This window comes from Lepus europaeus, chromosome 16 (genome assembly GCF_033115175.1).
Source record: "Lepus europaeus isolate LE1 chromosome 16, mLepTim1.pri, whole genome shotgun sequence".
Taxonomy (NCBI): Eukaryota; Metazoa; Chordata; class Mammalia; order Lagomorpha; family Leporidae; genus Lepus; species Lepus europaeus.
In genome coordinates this window covers 47,294,288-47,311,823 of record NC_084842.1, presented here as the reverse complement: position 1 = coordinate 47,311,823, position 17,536 = coordinate 47,294,288, and the positions used below count along the sequence as shown (strand labels likewise).

General features: G+C 37.4%; 1 protein-coding gene across 12 annotated transcripts in view; it reads right to left on the bottom strand.

The window, feature by feature from the left end:
* Positions 1 to 17,536, bottom strand: part of HMBOX1 (homeobox containing 1) — a 204,032-nt gene that overhangs the window by 82,810 nt on the left and 103,686 nt on the right. For all 12 annotated transcript variants that reach the window (XR_009868227.1, XR_009868228.1, XR_009868229.1 and 9 more), the window contains one exon: positions 10,937 to 11,022. Coding sequence is in view for 9 of the 12 variants with exons in the window: in XM_062213591.1 (XP_062069575.1) it covers positions 10,937 to 11,022 (86 nt within the window). In the remaining 3 variants the exon portion in view is untranslated. The remainder of the gene's footprint in view (positions 1 to 10,936; positions 11,023 to 17,536) is intronic.

Below are 17,536 nucleotides of genomic sequence, written 5' to 3'. Positions count from 1 at the left end.
CCATATAATTATCTCATTAGATGCCATGAAACCAATCGAATCCAACAACACATTGGAAACATCATTCACCCAGACCATGTGGTATGCCTGGTATGCAGGGATGGCTCAACATTCACAAACCAATCAATGTGACATGTCATATTAACAAATTGAAGGATAAAAACCACACTATTATCTCAATAGATAGAGAAAGCACTTGATAAAATACAGCACCCCTTCATGATAAAAGCCTTAAGTAAACTTGTACAGAAGGAACATTCTTCAATATAATCAAGGCAATATATGACAACCCCAGGCCAGTATCGCGTTGACTGAGAAGTTGGAAGCACTTCCACTAAGATCCAGAATGAGATAAGAGTGCCCACTTTTACCACTGCTATTCAATATAGCTTGGAAATTTTAGCCAGAGACATTAGGCAAGAAAAAGAAATCAAAGGGATAAAACTGGAAAGAAGGAAGTCAAATTATCCCTGTTTGCAGATGACATGATTCTATATACAGGAAAACCAAAAGTCTCCATTAAGAGACTACTGGAACTCATAAGCTAGTTTAGTAAAGTTGCAGGATATAAAATCAACAAACAAAAATCAATACCCTTGTATACACAAACAATGCTATGGTTGGAAACCAACTTTTAAGATCAGTACTATTTACAACAGCTACAAAAATGTAAATACCTTAGAATAAATTTAACCAAGGCTATAAAAGACCTCAATAATGAAAATTACAAAATATTAAAGAAAGAAACATAAGACACAAAAAAATGAAAAATCTTCCATGTCTGTGGATTGGAAAAACTAATACAATCAAAATGTCCATACTACCAAAAGCAATTTATAGATCAATGCAATCCTAATAAAAATATCAGATTCTTCTCAGATCCAGAAAATAATAATGCTACAATTCATATAGAAACATGAGACTCCAAATAGCTAAAGCAATCTTAAACCTTAAACAACAAAAAGAAAGCCAGAGGTATCACACTACTGGATTTCAAGACATATTTACATGTTTCAAGACATACTACAAAATAGCCTGGTACTGGCACAAAAATAGACATGTAGAACAAATGGAACAAGGCAGAAACCCCAGGAATTAATCCATGCAGCTACAACCAACTAATCTTTGACAAAGGAGCTAAAACCAATCCCTAGAAAAAAGATAATCTCTTAAACAAATGACATTGCAAAACTGGATCTACATGTGCAGAAGTATGAAACAAAACCCCTACCTTATACCTTATACAAAAATCAGCTCACAAAGGATCAAGGATCTAAATCTACAACCTGATACCATCAAATTATTAGAGGAAAATATCTGGGAGACTGTAAGACATTGACACAGGTAAAGACTTCTTGGGTAAGAAACCAGAAGCACAGGCAATTCAAGCAAAAATAGACAAATGAGGTTAAATCAAGGTAAGAAACTTCTGAACCGTAAGGGAAACACTCAACAAGGTGAATAGCCAACAGACAGAATGGGAGAAAATATTTGCAAACTATGCAACTGATTAAGGATTACTATCCACAATCTCTAAAAAGCTGAAGAAACTCAACAACAAAACAATCCAGTTAAGCAGTCGGAAAAGGAAATGAACAGGCATTTTTCAAAGGATGAAATGCAAATGGTCAACTGACACAAGAAAAAATGTTCAGGATCACTAACCATTAGGGAAATGTAAATATAAACCACAATGAGGTTTTATCTAACTCCAGTTAGAATGGCTGTCATCCAAAAATTGATGACAATATAGGGAAAAAGGTGTCCTACTACACCACCGGTGGGAATGTAAACTTGTACAACCATTATGGAAGACAATATGGAAATTCCTCAGAAATTTGAAAACAGATCTACCATATGACCTAGCTATCCCAGTCCTGGGAATTTACCCATATAAAAGGAAATCAGCATAGAAATGAATTATTTGTACTCCCATGTTTACTGTAGCACAATAGCTAAGCTATGGAATCAACCCAAATGTCCATCAACCAATGACTTGATCAAGAAAATGTGGTATATATACACTACGGAATACTACACAGCCATAAAAAAGAATGAAATCCTGTCTTTTGTAACAAAATGGATGCAATTGGAAACCATTATGCTTAATGAAATAAGCCAGTCCCATAAAGAGAAATATCATATGTAGTAGCTAATGTAGAATAGAAAAAATGTATAAGAATGAAACAGACATCTTGTGATTTGATTGTTGTTTTTGGCTCATTTATACTCCTGTGGAACTTTGCTCTTTCTACATTTTACTTGTTGAATATTTTGCTTAGTAGTGCATTAAGCTTTTATAGAGTGGATTGAAATTATGTTTTTGCAAAACTTTTAAAAAAAACAAAAGACAAAGGAAAGATTGAGGGAGGGAGAGAAGGAAGAGAGAAATACAACTATCTTCTTAGAATTGTACCTATGAAATACATGAAATTTGTTCCCTTTAATAAAAATTTTTAAAAAATACAGTTTGGAGGCCAGCATTGTGTCACAATGGGTAAAGCTACAGTCTGCAATGTCAGCACCACATATGGGTGCCAATTCATATCTTAGCTGCTTCATTTCCTATTCAGCTCCCTGCTTACAGCTAGGGAAGAGCAACAGAGGATGACCCCTGCCACACACATGGCAAACATGTATGAAGCTTCTGGCTCCTGGCTTTGGCTTGGCCCAGTGCTGACCTTTGCAGCCATCTGGGAAGTGAATCAGTGAATGGAAGATCTCTCTCTCTGTTTCCCTCTCTCTCTGTAATTCTTTCAAAATAAATAAATCTTAAAAAAAAATAAAGAAAAAGTAAAAATAAAGTTTGTACTTTTTTTTAACTTTTATTTAATGAATACAAATTTCCAAAGTACAGCTTATGGATTACAATGGCTCCCTCCCCCCCCATAACTTCCCTCCCACCTGCAACCCTCCCCTTTCCCGCTCCCTTTTCCCTTCCATTCACATCAAGATTCATTTTCAATTTTCTTTATATACAGAAGATCAGTTTAGTATATATTAAGTAAAGATTTCAATAGTTTGCACCCACATAGAAACACAAAGTGAAAAATACTGTTTGAGTACTAGTTATAGCATTAAATCACAATGTATAGTACATTAAGGACAGAGATCCTACATGAGGAGTAAGTGCACAGTGACTCCTGTTGTTGATTTAACAAATTGACACTCTTGTTTATGGCATCAGTAATCACCCTAGGCTCTCGTTATGAGTTGCCAAGGCTATGGAAGCCTTTTGAGTTCACTGACTCTGATCATATTTAGACAAGATCATAGTCAAGTACTCTGAAGTTTGTACTTTTAATGCTGGTGGTACAGAGTTCTTGCTTTACAGTTGATAATCAACCTTCCTAACTTTGTTAAAAATGTACCGCTCTATGTTCTGCATTTCTGATGACAAAAGCCATAGCAGCACAATAAATCTCAGTGATTGTAAAGAACTGACTTTCTAACAACAAAGAGTATCTTCCAGTTTTATTTTCACTCCAATTTTTCATTTAGCTTTCTCCAAAGTTAAGAAAATATAGGCATTTAGATATGGAAGGGACTGGCTTTTTCCCTATAGGGGAAAAAATATAACCTTATATGTTGTGTTTAGAAGAAAACAGTTTGCCAATAAACTGAAGATAGAAGAAAATGAGATAAAAAGTAAGAATAAGAATTTTTGAACCACAAGACACCTGTCCAGAGATTATAAAACAAGAGAAAAATCCCAAAATGCACTTGGTAAAACATTGATAACATTTGTAATAAAGTCCATTCAAAGAAGATATGAAAAAGTTTCTCCTATCAGAAACCAAAACTCTAAATCTTTTCAATTTGGAGACAGAATCTTATTTCACATTTAGAAACCTCTTCTGTAGTGACATCATAGCCTTCAATTTAGAAATCTCCATAATATTGGTAAAATTCATTAGGTAAGAATTGATAAAATCTTGTTCAATGAGCAAGATAATGATATTTGGTTGTACTATAATAGAATAATTCCACTGTCTGTGATTTCATGCTCTATTGACATTGCTCTTCTATTGTAGATATAAATTATAATTGTTTACAGCAACTTTATTTATAATTACATGAACTTGGAAGCAACAACTATGCATTCCAGTAGTTGAACAGGTACAACCAGACAATGCAGTATTTAGCGCTAATAGAAAATGATCTGTTCATCTACAGAAAGATACAGAGAAACCTTAAATGCATTATTACAAAGTATAAGAAGTCAAGTTAAAGCTACATACTGTATGATTCCAACTATATGACATCCTGGAAAAAGTAAATCCATGTGGCCTGTAAAAAGATCAGTGGTTGCTAAGGATTAGAGAGAAGGAAAGGTTGAAGAGGCAGATAACAGAGCACTTTCAGAGCAGTGAAACTATTCTGTGTGACACTATAATGGTGCATTATACATTTGTCCCAATCTTAAAGAATATGCAACACCAAGAAGGAACATAAATTACAGTAAAAGATAATTGCAGGCAGAGCATGGGGCCTATGGAAACTTTCTGTTGAATTTTGCAGCAAACTTAAAACTGCTCTAGAAATGAAGTTTTAAGTTTTATTTATAAAGTATATTAACATTTTAAATAATTTTTAAATTTAGGATATTTTAAATATTTAGAATATTTTAAATTCAGAATATCTCTGATTTGGGAAAGGATCAATATATATTCTTTTTATCCTTCATTTTAAAAGATGAGAAATGGAAGTGATTTGAGTACAGTTGGAACATTTCTTTTTGTTTGCTTGTTGTTATAAAGATTTACTTATTTGAAAGGTAGAGTGACAGAGAGGCAGACAGAGAACTTCCATCCACTGGTTCACTCTCAAAATGGCCTCAATAGCTGGGTGGGGGTCACAATGAGGCCAAAAACTCCATCCTGGTCTCCCACATGGGTGGCAGGAGCCCAGGTAGTTGGGCCATCTTCCAATGCTTTCCCAGGCACATTAACAGGGAGCTGAATAGGAAGCAGAGCAGTTGGGACTCAAACCAGCAGAAGGGTTGCAGGGGGTGACTTAACCCACTGCACCACATGCCAGCCCCAGCTGGAACACTTCTAAAACCAATTCAGAACTTGTATTTTGGGATTGCAAATCACCAAATACAGGTAAGATATATAGTTGTTAAATGCAGTTACAGTTTTAAAAAAGAACTGACCACTAGAAAAAAATACTTAAAAACTACTATAATCTGAATGTTTATGTATACCCCTCCCCCAATTCCTATGTTGAAATCCTCACTCCCAAGGTGATGATATAAGGGGACAGGGCATTGGGAAGTGATAGGTCATGTGGCTAGAACTTTCATGTATGGAATTAGTGCCCTAATAAAAGAGGCCAAATAGAGTGCCCTCATTCTTTTCACCTTGTGAAAACACAAGAAAGTACCATCTATCAGAAAAGGGACTTCTCACTAGATACTGAATCAATTTTGATTTTCATTTATAAGCTATTTTAGTTTTTAGTATTATGTTATAGTTTTCAGTAGTATGTTATAGCAGACAGCCTGAATGGACTAAGACAGAAATTATTTGGTAAAAGCCCTTTATCTCATAAACAAGGAACATGAGTTTCTGGGTCATGAGGGCAATTAAACGGCAGAAAGATTAGAACCCTGATATTCTGTTTTGTTTTTTCTATTATATTATTACAATCCAAGAAAGCAAAATTGTGATACATTTCTTAAAATTCAGAGAGTCTAAACCAGGAGTTGAGAATGTTCACCCTACGGGCAGTGTAAGGCCCACAAAGTCATTTGGTCTGACTCCGCCAAGGCAACCGCAAGCAGGTCTTGAAATTCAATAAATATATAGCAGGCTAATTTTTAAGTTGATAATTATGTGTAGTCCACAAATGATGTTCTAAATATCCAAATGTCCCTTGGCAGGAAAAGGTTCCCCACTCCTGTATCTAAATGTTTCCTCTTCTTCCATGTACTTATTTTTTCAGATGACATGAATTTAATTAGTAAATTTCTTTGGCTGATAAGCACTCAGCAAACACTCCCATTTATTCAGTGTGCTTGATTTTTCCAAGAGGTCATTATAAAAAAAGTTTTAAGAATTCTTAAATAGCCTATGAAAACATTTAACCCTGAAAGTGAACACAAAATACATGTGTTTTTTACTAAAGCAAAGGCTATACTTACTACCCCACTATTGTTAGTGAGAATTTAGAATCTTGGCCGACCTCTTCCAGAGGTAAAAATCCCCCTGTTGGAAGCAGCTGTGACTATGAAAGAAGCTACAAATAACATGCTGGGAATTCAGCAGGCACGGTTATTATATCCTGTTTATACTGTCATTTTTCCTATCAGTAGGATATTATTTATACAGACCCCACCCATGCACTTCTTGTTTATCTTATTATAGAAATCCTCCAAATCTATAAAAAGAAACTGTATTTGTTTCTGGAACAAGCACATGTTTTATAATTTTGCACCTCACCACATTTTTTAATTTAGCATTTTCTTGTGTTATGCACAACTTGTTCTCATTTTTTTTTCAAGGTTGATTTATTTCACATATTAAGAGTTGAATTTAACTGACTTTAAAAGCATCTGTTAAAGAATAAGATTCTAGAGCAGCATGTCCTAAACTGTATTTTGGGGTAGATTTCATCAAGTAGGTATTCTGCTAAGATATAATTTGTTTAAAAACAGAAAAGTGTGGGGCTGGTGCCATGGCACATAGGTTAATCCTCCACCTGTGGTGCTGGTATCCCATAAGGGCGCCGGTTCTAGTCCTGGCCGCCCCTCTTCCAATCCAGCTCTCTGATATGGCCTGGGAAAGCAATAGAAGATGGCCCAAGTGCTTGGGCCCCTGCACCTGCATGGGAGACCAGTAAGAAGCACCTGGCTCCTGGCTTCGGATCGGCACAGCTCCGGCCATTGCGGCCATCTGGGGAGTAAATCAACAGAAGGAAAACCTTTCTCTCTGTCTCTCCCTCTCACTGCCTGTAACTCTACCTCTCAAATAAATAAATAAAATCTTAAAAAAAAAAAAAGTATACCTATAACTGACCAGATATGCCTACGACCAGGTGTCCTAGGGAGTAAGCTCTGAGTGACTAGAAGTCTTATTTCCCAGCCCATTCTGTCCTAGGTAGACCAATTATGAGAGCCAGGCTTTACTCGTATTCTCACTGTTTTCTAGTTGGCTCTCTTCTCTGCAAAAAGAAGCACTGCCCCCAAGTTTACCTTGAGACCTGGATAAACTAAGTGAAAAACAGGACACTAATAATACACAAGAAACCGAGAACTCAATAAATTGCACAATAGGACAATGAATCAATCTGGTTATCAGTCACCTTCATTCTCCTACCAGATACAGGTAAATGAAATAGAGAAAAGAAAAATGTAAGTTTTTCTTTTCATGTTTTTAAAGATTTATTTATTTTAAAGGCAGAGTAACAAAGAGAGGGAGAGACAGAAAAACATGTTCCATCTGTTCCACAAATGGCCGTGATAGCTGGGCTTGGATAGGCTGAAGCCAGGAACTCAACCACATCTCCTACATGCAGGGATCCAAGTAACTGGAACATCTGCTGCTGCTTTCCCAGCATATCAGCTGGGAGCTGGCTCAGAAGTGGAGCAACGGGGACTCAAACCTGTGCTCCGATACAAAATGTAGCATTACAGGCAGTGGCTTAACTTGCTGCACCAGAACGTCAACCCAGTTCAAGTTTCTTAATGGCAAAAAAGCATGCAGCATAAGTGGAGAAAATTATTTCTCTGCAGAAGTCAAAGTAGGCAATTTTTCACAGGTATAGTTTGTATAAGCATCACCGATACTCTCTTTACACAAGGGAATTAGGTAAAAATGAACTGTTCAGAGTTCATGTATAATGCAGAGTATTAAACTGAGAGGTGGTGAATTAATTTCAGGGACAAAAAGCCAGATACCTAATGGGCTCAAAGAAGTCAAAGAAGTCAAACAGAGAGAGGGTGAGTAACAGCTCAGATAATCTTGATAAGTAAAAACTGGTAAGACTGAGATGAGGAGGTGAAAGGCATCTAAGGCACAACAACGAAGCAGCCAAATGAGCAGCATATAGAAATGCTACGTAGTTGAATTCAGTTTGGGTTATATTGAAAAGATAGCAATAAAAAGGCAGGTTGGTATCACATTATATGAACTTTCATTTTTTAGATAATGGTGAACCATCAAATACATCTTGATCAAGGGTGATAAACCTGACCTTAGGGGAGAAATAAAGAAGAAGAAAAACAAGGTTGGGTAAAGTTGAAATGGGGAAAAAAGTTCTTAACATTACCAAAATCTCATAATTAGGGTAACAAAGGGAAGTTTATGCAGTAAAACAGATAAGAAATGTGTAAATATTGCTTTGAAAACTTTCAAAAACAAGAGATGGCACAGTACTAAGTGAGGCAATGTCAAACAGTGCTGATTCACTGAAGTTAATATTATGGCAGTGTACCAGTCTCATAGAATAGTAGTTTTCAAATATAAATCCCTTGAGGATCTGTTTAATGTAAATTCTGTTTTACCAGGTTTAGGGTGGTACTCTGTATTTTTACATTTCTAACAAGCTCCCAGGTGATGTCAGTACTGCTGTTCTATTAACTATATTTTGAATAGCATGATGTAAAGACATATCTTCTAGCTTCTCTTTGCAAAACAATAATATCTGATAAATCATGTTGCATCTAATGCTTTTACATATGCCTAAGAAATGCTTTTAAAAGTGCTTTTATTTTTATTTGAATGGATAGGTTTAAAGCTACTATTTTGGAAGTCTAAGATGATTGAGGGTATTCAACATTGTCAGAAATCAACTTTGTAATTCTGTTCTATAACACTACAATTTTGTCTTCTTCTATTTTTTAAGGCTGGCAAACTAGAAGATTCTGTTGCTTCTAGTCAAGGGAGATAGAGTAAAAGATCAAAGACAATCTTCATCTTTTCATTGGACACCAATGCATTTCATTAAAAGCTGCTTAATTAGTCTTTATATTGCCTTAAGTACTGTTACTTAGTCCTTGAAGATAAAGGCAAAGAATTTATTTTAAATATTCTATTGGTAAACACCTAAAGACTCAAATAATTAAATAAGGGCAGGCATTGTGGTACAGGTGGTTGAGCCCCCAGTTAGGATGCCTATATCCCATATCAGAGTGACAGGTCAAGTCCCAGCTGCTCTGCTTCCAATCCAGATCTACACTGATTCGCTGGGAAGTAGATGACAGCTCAGATACTTCAGTTTCTGCCACCCATGTGTGAGACTGGCATGGAATTCCTGGCTCCTGTTTCAGTGTGGCCCAGTACCAGCTATTTTGGCCATTTGAGAACTGAATCAGAAGATGGAGGATTGATCAATTGATCAATCTTTCTCCCGCTCTGTGTTTGAAACAAACAAATCTTAACAACAACAACAACAAAAACCAACAACAATGCATATACTTTCCTTTAGTTTAAAACTTCTATATGAAAGAGCATCTCTTTAATTAAAGTCTTTTACCATGAACAGAGAAATCATTTATTAAAAAATTACTACTGTAATATATAACGTACATGAATTATAAAAAAACTGGCCAAATCTTAAAGACATGAAGATGAAAATGAGATGAAAATCAGGACTTCTGAAATATGAAATTTCATTTTTCACCAAATTATAACCTTTTAGGTATAAGCTTCAGTATGTATCAATGTCTTTAGAGCAGAAATACCTTAAAATATAGCAAAGTACAGCTGAGGATCAGATCCAAGCTTTTTTTTTTTTTTTAAGATTTACTTATTTATGTTTTTGAAAGGTAGAGTAACAGAGTGAGCTTCTGTCTGCTGATTCATTCCCCAAATGGCCACAAAAGCTGGAGTTGGGCCAAGTCAAAGCCAGGAGACAGGAACCCCATCCTTGTCTCCCACATGGACGGCAGGGGCTAATAAGCACTTGGGCTATCATCAGCTGCTTTCCCGGGCACAGTAGCCGGGAGCTGGATTAGAAGTAGAGCAGTTGGAACTCAATTCAGCATTGATGTGTGGTGTATGGGTTGCAAGCAGCAGCTTAACATGCTGTACCATAATGATGAGCCCAGATTCAGTATTTCATTATAGATGTAAGAAAATTAAAGCACAAAAGCTGAAATATCCAAAGTCACAGAGGTTACTAGTAGCATGCTAAAACAAAAATGAGGAGATAAGTTAATTTTAATAAGTTAATTTTTATATCTACCAATGTACAGAGCATAACCATGTGTGTAGTAACTACTAACGTAGTTAAAGGGTTTCTGATTCCCCTAATGACTAAAGTACAGTGAATTTTTAGGGTCTTAATAATCATTAAGATTGAAGAAAGGAAGACCACACACCAACAATGAAAAGACATGTTACCCGCCAAACTTAATAGCCTCATAAAAATGGAATTTGAATAGAGAATGACACATATATACCACATACTAGGGATGACCTTGGGGAAGGCAGGGAGAGGATAAAGGAATGGTTATCCCAGAAGACAATGGTATCTATTATCTTCTCATTAATGGGTTGAGGAAAGCTTTCATATAGAGAAAAGTAGTTTAAAAAACAGTCTTATTTACCCTCAGGAATCATTTTTTAACTGGGAAAATTAGGGATTGGGTTGAAGGACTTGTTAAGCTTTCAAAAATGTGAAATGTAGATAGCAGTTGGATGTGCATATGTCATAAACTCTGCTAGATTAGAAGAGAAATAGAGAAATCCTTTTATAGTCATAAAATTGGGAATTCTGTTCATAAAACAAATGCTATAAAACTTACTAGCACAAGTTTAAAAAAAAAAAAAACTGGAGAAGTTCCACGTTATTGGAGACAATGGGTTTTAAATCACAGGCATACATTATTATGCCTAAGTTGACAGGTCTGCACTGCAATGCAGATACGCAAGCAACATTCCAATATCTGCACCAGAACACAGAGATTAGACATGATTCCAGAACTTACCTGTTACCTGTGCAACAACTGCTTGGGAAATCCTCCGATTGGCAAGAAAGGCTTTGATTTCCTCTTTTATCACACTGCTGTCCCTCCTAACAAAAACAGAAGACAAGATCAACAATGTAGGTTGAAAGTAGAAATCCTCATCTTTGCTAAAAGACAGGTGAATCAGAGAAGCAGGGAGAATACAGAAAGTAAGGATATACACACACAAAAAAGCAAACAGATCAAACTTGTTTGAAAATATGAAATTATAACAAATTAAGAACATTAAATATTCAAGACCTAAAACATGACACGATCAGACACATTAGTGAATGCCACAGTAGATATAAGTCTTATACCAGAGGATGATTAATTGCATGGTGTGTATAATTCATATTAGGAACAAGGCTGTCACATGGTATATCAAAGTTTCACTACTGGGTAATGAGTAAGTATATCTTACACAAACATAAATCCTAGCAAAATAAAAAGCAACAACAATAAAAATTAGTCATGAGTATATTGTGGGTTTATATGTAAATTACACAACTGCATAAATAATGTTCATTTTAAAACCTTAAAATGGTTAAGGGAATTCAGCTTCATTCTCACAACTACAAAAATTCTAGTTATTTTCAGAAAGTCTTTGCTCTTTAACTTGCCTTTTTTCTGTATAAAAAAAAATTAAGGTGGGAATGGATTGAATATTAAATCTTATTAAAAAGGCATTTATTCATTTCCTATTATAATAAACAGAATACTAAATAATGAAAAGTACATACATTCTGTGTTCTTGGATTACATATTAGAGATCTCATTTTTCCTCCACTAAAATGCTTGTCACAAATTTTTTTATTTAAAAACTCAGCGAATTCTCAAAATGAAAGTGAATGGCAAGACTGTGCTTCCCCACCAGAATACACAGGATGCTGAAACAAAAATTAAACTTAAATCCTTAAAACGAAGCAATTTCTCTGAATGTGTTTTTTCTTCAGAAGGATTACATAAGTATAGCACTCAAAGTAATACACAACAGTGGTAACTTATTATCTAATGCAGGGGGTTAGAAAATTATGGCCCATAGGCTAAATCTGGCTGCATTTGTTTTTGTACAACATATGAGCTAAGAATCATTTTCACAGATGGACATCTATAATCAATTTGATGACAGAGAAGGCCAACATTGAAAAAAATTAAGCAAAACATCATCTTCCTCCTGGTTTTTTCCATTCTTATTAGTAGGCCTATATTTAAAAAATTATACTCAATCATTATTCTTCTATATTGAATTTTGTCAGAAATAATTTGTGGCCTTTTTTTTCCTTCATAAGTATTTAAACTGTATCCTCATTTTTCCTTTTGGCTACAAAGTCTAAAATATTATCTAGCTTTTTATAAAGTCCATCTAATAGGATCATAAAACTTTTAAAAATTATTTTGTAAATGAAACACAAACTACAGGGGCTAAAGTCTCGAGATAATTTGGAGAAACTTTTTTTTTTTTTTTAAAGATTTACTTTATTTATTTGAAAGACGGAGTTACAGAGAGAGGTAGAGACAGAGAGAGAGGTCCTCTATCAGCTGGTTCACTCTCCAGATGGCCGGAGCTGGGTCCATCCGAAGCCAGGAGCCAGGAGCCAGGAGCCAGGAGCTTCTTCCAGGTCTCCCATGTGGGTGCAGGGGCCCATGCACTTGGGCCATCCTCTACCGCTTTCCCAGGCCATGGCAGAGAGCTGGACTGAAAGAGGAGCAGCCGGGACCAGAACTGACACCCACATGGGATGCCAGCACCCTAGGCCAGGGAATTAGCCCGCTGCACCACAGCCCTGCCCCTGGAGAAACTATTCTATCCAAAACAATCAGTTATGTTTTAATATAAAACAGGAATTTATGAACAGGAATTCTAGCCCCTTGATAAGAAGTTACACATGTTGTTGGTTGGTCTCCATGTTCCCTTTTGGAAATTCTCGAAAAGAGCATAAAGGTGATGGTGATGACAGCTTCCAATCTGTAGCTCTACAATATATTCTTGATTATGGATTGGAACTCTGAATCAAAAAGAGTTTTAAAGGAAGAAAATAAAGAATCAAGCTGCCTACTGCAATATTTAAAAAAATTCTTCCTAATCTAGATTCTGATGTATAAACTAGCTAGACTCTTTCCAAAACACTTGTCTGTATATTAATAATCAGTCCACTAAGTGATAACTCTAGAAGTATCCATTTCATGGGCTTGCTAAATATTGAATAAAACAATCAAATCATCATTTGGCTTATGATACAACGACCAAATTGCTCTGAAAAAAGTTGAAATATTTCATTTCACCATATAGAATGACCTAGGAAATAAAACTAAGTACTGTTATGGGGGAAAATGATAAAATGTCATTTTCTTGACTACTGATTTAAACTGGGTTTTAAATCAGTCTATTTTAAATCAAATTCACCTAGAGTAGACATTAAATCATACAGAAGAGACAAAACTCAATTATTCCAATTGGGAATATTCAGTTTGTGAATTATTCACAGCCTTGCAGTATATTATCAAAGACTGAAAAAAGCAGAAGGAAACCCAAAAGCTACAAAACAGAAGTAACTTACATACCCTCTCATGGACCACATTTTTAGAGATTTTGCAAGTTTCTAATTATACATAATGAGTTAAGAAATTAAAAACTCTTTACTGATTTTCCAGAAAGAAACTTTCTTGAAAGAAAAATATAAAATGTTGGCCGGCGCCGCGGCTCACTTGGCTAGTCCTCCACCTATGGCGCCGGCACCCCGGGGTTCTAGTCCCAGTTGAGGCGCCGGATTCTATCCCGGTTGCTCCTCTTCCAGTCCAGCTCTCTGTTGTGGCACGGGAAGGCAGTGGAGGATGGCCCAGGTCCTTGGGCCCTGCACCTGCGTGGGAGACCAGGAGGAAGCACCTGGCTCCTGGCTTCAGATTGGCGCAGCGCGCCGGCTGCAACACACCAGCCGTGGCGGCCATTTGGGGGGTGAACCAACGGCAAAGGAAGACCTTTCTCTCTCTCTCTCTCTCTCTCTGTCTAACTCTGCCTGTCCAAAAAAAGGAAAATTTTAAATGTGAAAGGTAACTGTATGCGTGAACAAGAACATTTTAAAAAGCTGGAGCCTGGTATATCATCTAGTAAAATGAGAACATTAATACTTCCCCCTTCACAAGTTGTATGCTATCAAATGTGCACACAAATGTGTGATATATGATTCTTCAATACAAAAGTTTTTTTAAAATTGTAAAAGCACTACATAAACATCATCTTATAAAACCTAAGAAATGATCCCAGGAAAAGAACAAACAATCACTATAACCATGTGAGATTAAAGTAAACATCTGTAGCAGACCCTTTACCTATCACGGAAAGAGCTCTATAAAAGTCAAGTTAGGCACAAGCAGTGAATTGTTATTTAATTGGTTTTACTAGGTACTTTCAAAATAGTAAAAGCATTAAATTTTGTGTCCTGTGGGTGATTCCACGAGGCTGCCTGTCTAGCCCATGCAGTTAGCCTGACTGCTGGCAGGTGGCAGGAGCCCCAGTCACATTTCTCTCCAACCCTGCCTTCTGCTAATCAGGTAAACTGCTCTGGGGTGTGGCCCAGGCCCACCTGGAAAGCTATCCTAGCTACCTGATCTTCAAGCTGATTGGAAAGGTATATTGGCACCAGTGTTGGTTCTGTCCTATAGTATTGGTGCTGCCTTGAATTAGTTATACCCCTTCTACCTGCCCTTTAAAAGTATAGGTGGCGGTGAACACAGACAGACATTTTCTTTTTTTTTTTTCCAAGCAGAGTGGATAGTGAGAGAGAGACAGAGAGAAAGGTCTTCCTTTTTGCCATTGGTTCACCCTCCAATGGCCGCTGTGGCCGGCGCATCGCGCTGATCCAAAGCCAGGAGCCAGGTGCTTCTCCTGGTCTTCCATGGGGTGCAGGGCCCAAGCACTTGGGCCATCCTCCACTGCATTCCCAGGCCATAGCAGAGAGCTGGCCTGGAAGAGGGGCAACCGGGATAGAATCCGGCGCCCCAACCGGGACTAGAACCCGGTGTGCCGGCGCCACAAGGCGTAGGATTAGCCTGTTAAGCCACGGCACCAGCCTGGACAGACATTTTCAATGAAGCCTGTCCGTGGTGCTTCTTATGGGAAGGGCACCGTTGCCCTACTCTCCCCAACAGTGCGGCTTTGCAAGACAAGCCATAGTGTCCAATTCTTTTACATATTTCAAAGAGTTCAGTCATACCAGGCTAGGGTTTGCTCGTTAACTTTAACATATTCTCCTTCATCTCCCCTCATTCATCTTTCTTTAACTGCTTGCCTCTCCTACATTTTTCACTGTACCCTGTGAAACCACCAGTTTGTTAGTGTGAAAATTTGATTTACTCCAAATCTAATTCTCTCATCTCCTTCTCCTTCCTTCCTCTCTTCATCTTAAATTTGACATACTCCTTAAAAAGAATTACCCTTCCTTCTCTTACCCCATAATCCCTACCCTAAGACTTTTACTCCTGTTATTATCGAATTAAAGTCAGGAGTAGACTGCTCTTTTCTTTGATTTCATGGCTTACCTCCAAGATAAGCTACCACTTGATCTGTACCTAACCATTTGTCTATTTAATTTCTTCCTAAATTTTCAAGTCATGAACATGCTACATTCATCTGAATGATTTCCACAGTAAAATGAAATTATTCTTCTCCACCTTCTGCTTCCATCACTCATATAGCTTGCTAAACTTATCAACTGTTACCAGTAGACCTTTCTTAATATCTGGATGAATCCAACAGTTTGGCACTTTGGGTAGTAACTGTCAGCTATTCAGAGTTATTCCTGATCATCACAACTGAAAAAAGATCTCTTCTTCCATGTCTAATTTTAACAAATGATACTACTCCCAAGCTAACATATTACAGGCCATTCTGATATAGTTGTTCCTAATATTGTCTTATCTTTCCCACTAGCCTGTAAAGTTCTTTAGCACAAAGATTGTGTTTTATTCACCTCAGGGTCTGCATAAAATAGAGCTCCATTTATTCAAGAGAACGAAGAAATCTGTGATAGGACAACAAAGATTATAAAATGGAAAACCTGATCTAGATAATCTTAAAAATAGCTTTAAATTCTTATTCTTAAATATGTTTAAGCTTCTCAAATAAGAATGTAAAAGAGTTATTTGTGGCAGTTCAAAAAATTGCTTTAATGGGGCTGGCATTGTGACATAGTAGATTAAGCTGCTGCCTGCAGTGTCAACATGCTATATGGGTTCAAGTCCTGGCTGCTCCACTTCCTTTTTTATTTTTGACAGGCAGAGTTAGACAGTGAGAGAGAGAGAGAGAGAGAGAGAGAGAGTCTTCCTTCCATTGGTTCACCCCCCAAATGTCCACTACGGCTGGCGCGCTGTGCCAATCAGAAGCCAGGAGCCAGGTGCTTCCTCCTGGTCTCCCATGCGGGTGCAGGGCCCAAGGACTTGGGCCATCCTCCACTGCCTTCCCGGGCCACAGCAGAGAGCTGGACTGGAAGAAGAGCAACCAGGACAGAACTGGCGCCCCAACTGGGACTAGAACTTGGGGTACCGGCGCCACAGGTAGAGGATTAGCCTAGTGAGCTGCGGTGCCGGCCTGCTCCACTTCTGATCCAGCTCCCTGCTAATGTGCCTGGGAAAGCAGCAGAGGATACTCCAAGTGCTTGGGTTTCTGCACCACATGGAGACCCAGAGGAAACTCCAGGCTCTAGGCTTCAGCCTGGCCCAATCCTGGACATTGAGGCCATTTGGAGAACAAACAAATGGATGGAAGATCTCTCCGTCTTTCCCTTTCTCTCTGTAACTCTGCCTTTCAAATAATAAAATGAATCTTTTAAAAAAAGATGAATGGATTAAAAAAATCCATCTATTTGCTGCCTACAATAAACACATCTCACCAACAAAGATACATGCAGACTGAAAGTGAAAGGATGGAAAAAAATATTCCACGCTAACAGAAACAAAGAGCTGGTGCAGCCATCCTATTATCAGACAAAATAGATTGTAACATAATAACTGTTACAAGAGACAAAGAATGGCACTATATAATGATTAAGGGATCAACTCCATAGGAAGATGTGAAAATAATATAAACACACATGCACCTAATTACAGGACACCTGGTTATTTAAAAGAAATGTTAATGGATCTAAAGAGAGAAATGGACTCCAACACAATAGTAATGGGGGATTTCAATATCCTGCTTTCAGCAATGGACAGATCAACCAGACAGAAAATCAACAAGGAAACAACAGAGTTAACTGACATTATAGACTAAATGGACCGAACAGATATCTACAGAACTTTTCACCCTACAGTGGCAGAATACATACTCTTCTTGCCAGTGCATGGAACTTTCTCTAGGACAGACCACATGCTAGGCCACAAAGTCTCAGCAAACTCAAAAAAATCAAAATCATATCATGCATCTTCTCAGACCACAATAGAATGAAGCTGGACATCAACAACTCAAGAATCTCTAGGGGGCCGACGCCGTGGCTCACTTGGTTAATCCTCTGCCTGTGGCGCCGGCACAGAATGGAAAAGGTTTATCAAGGGGCTGGCACTGTGGTGCAGTGGGTTAAAGCCCTA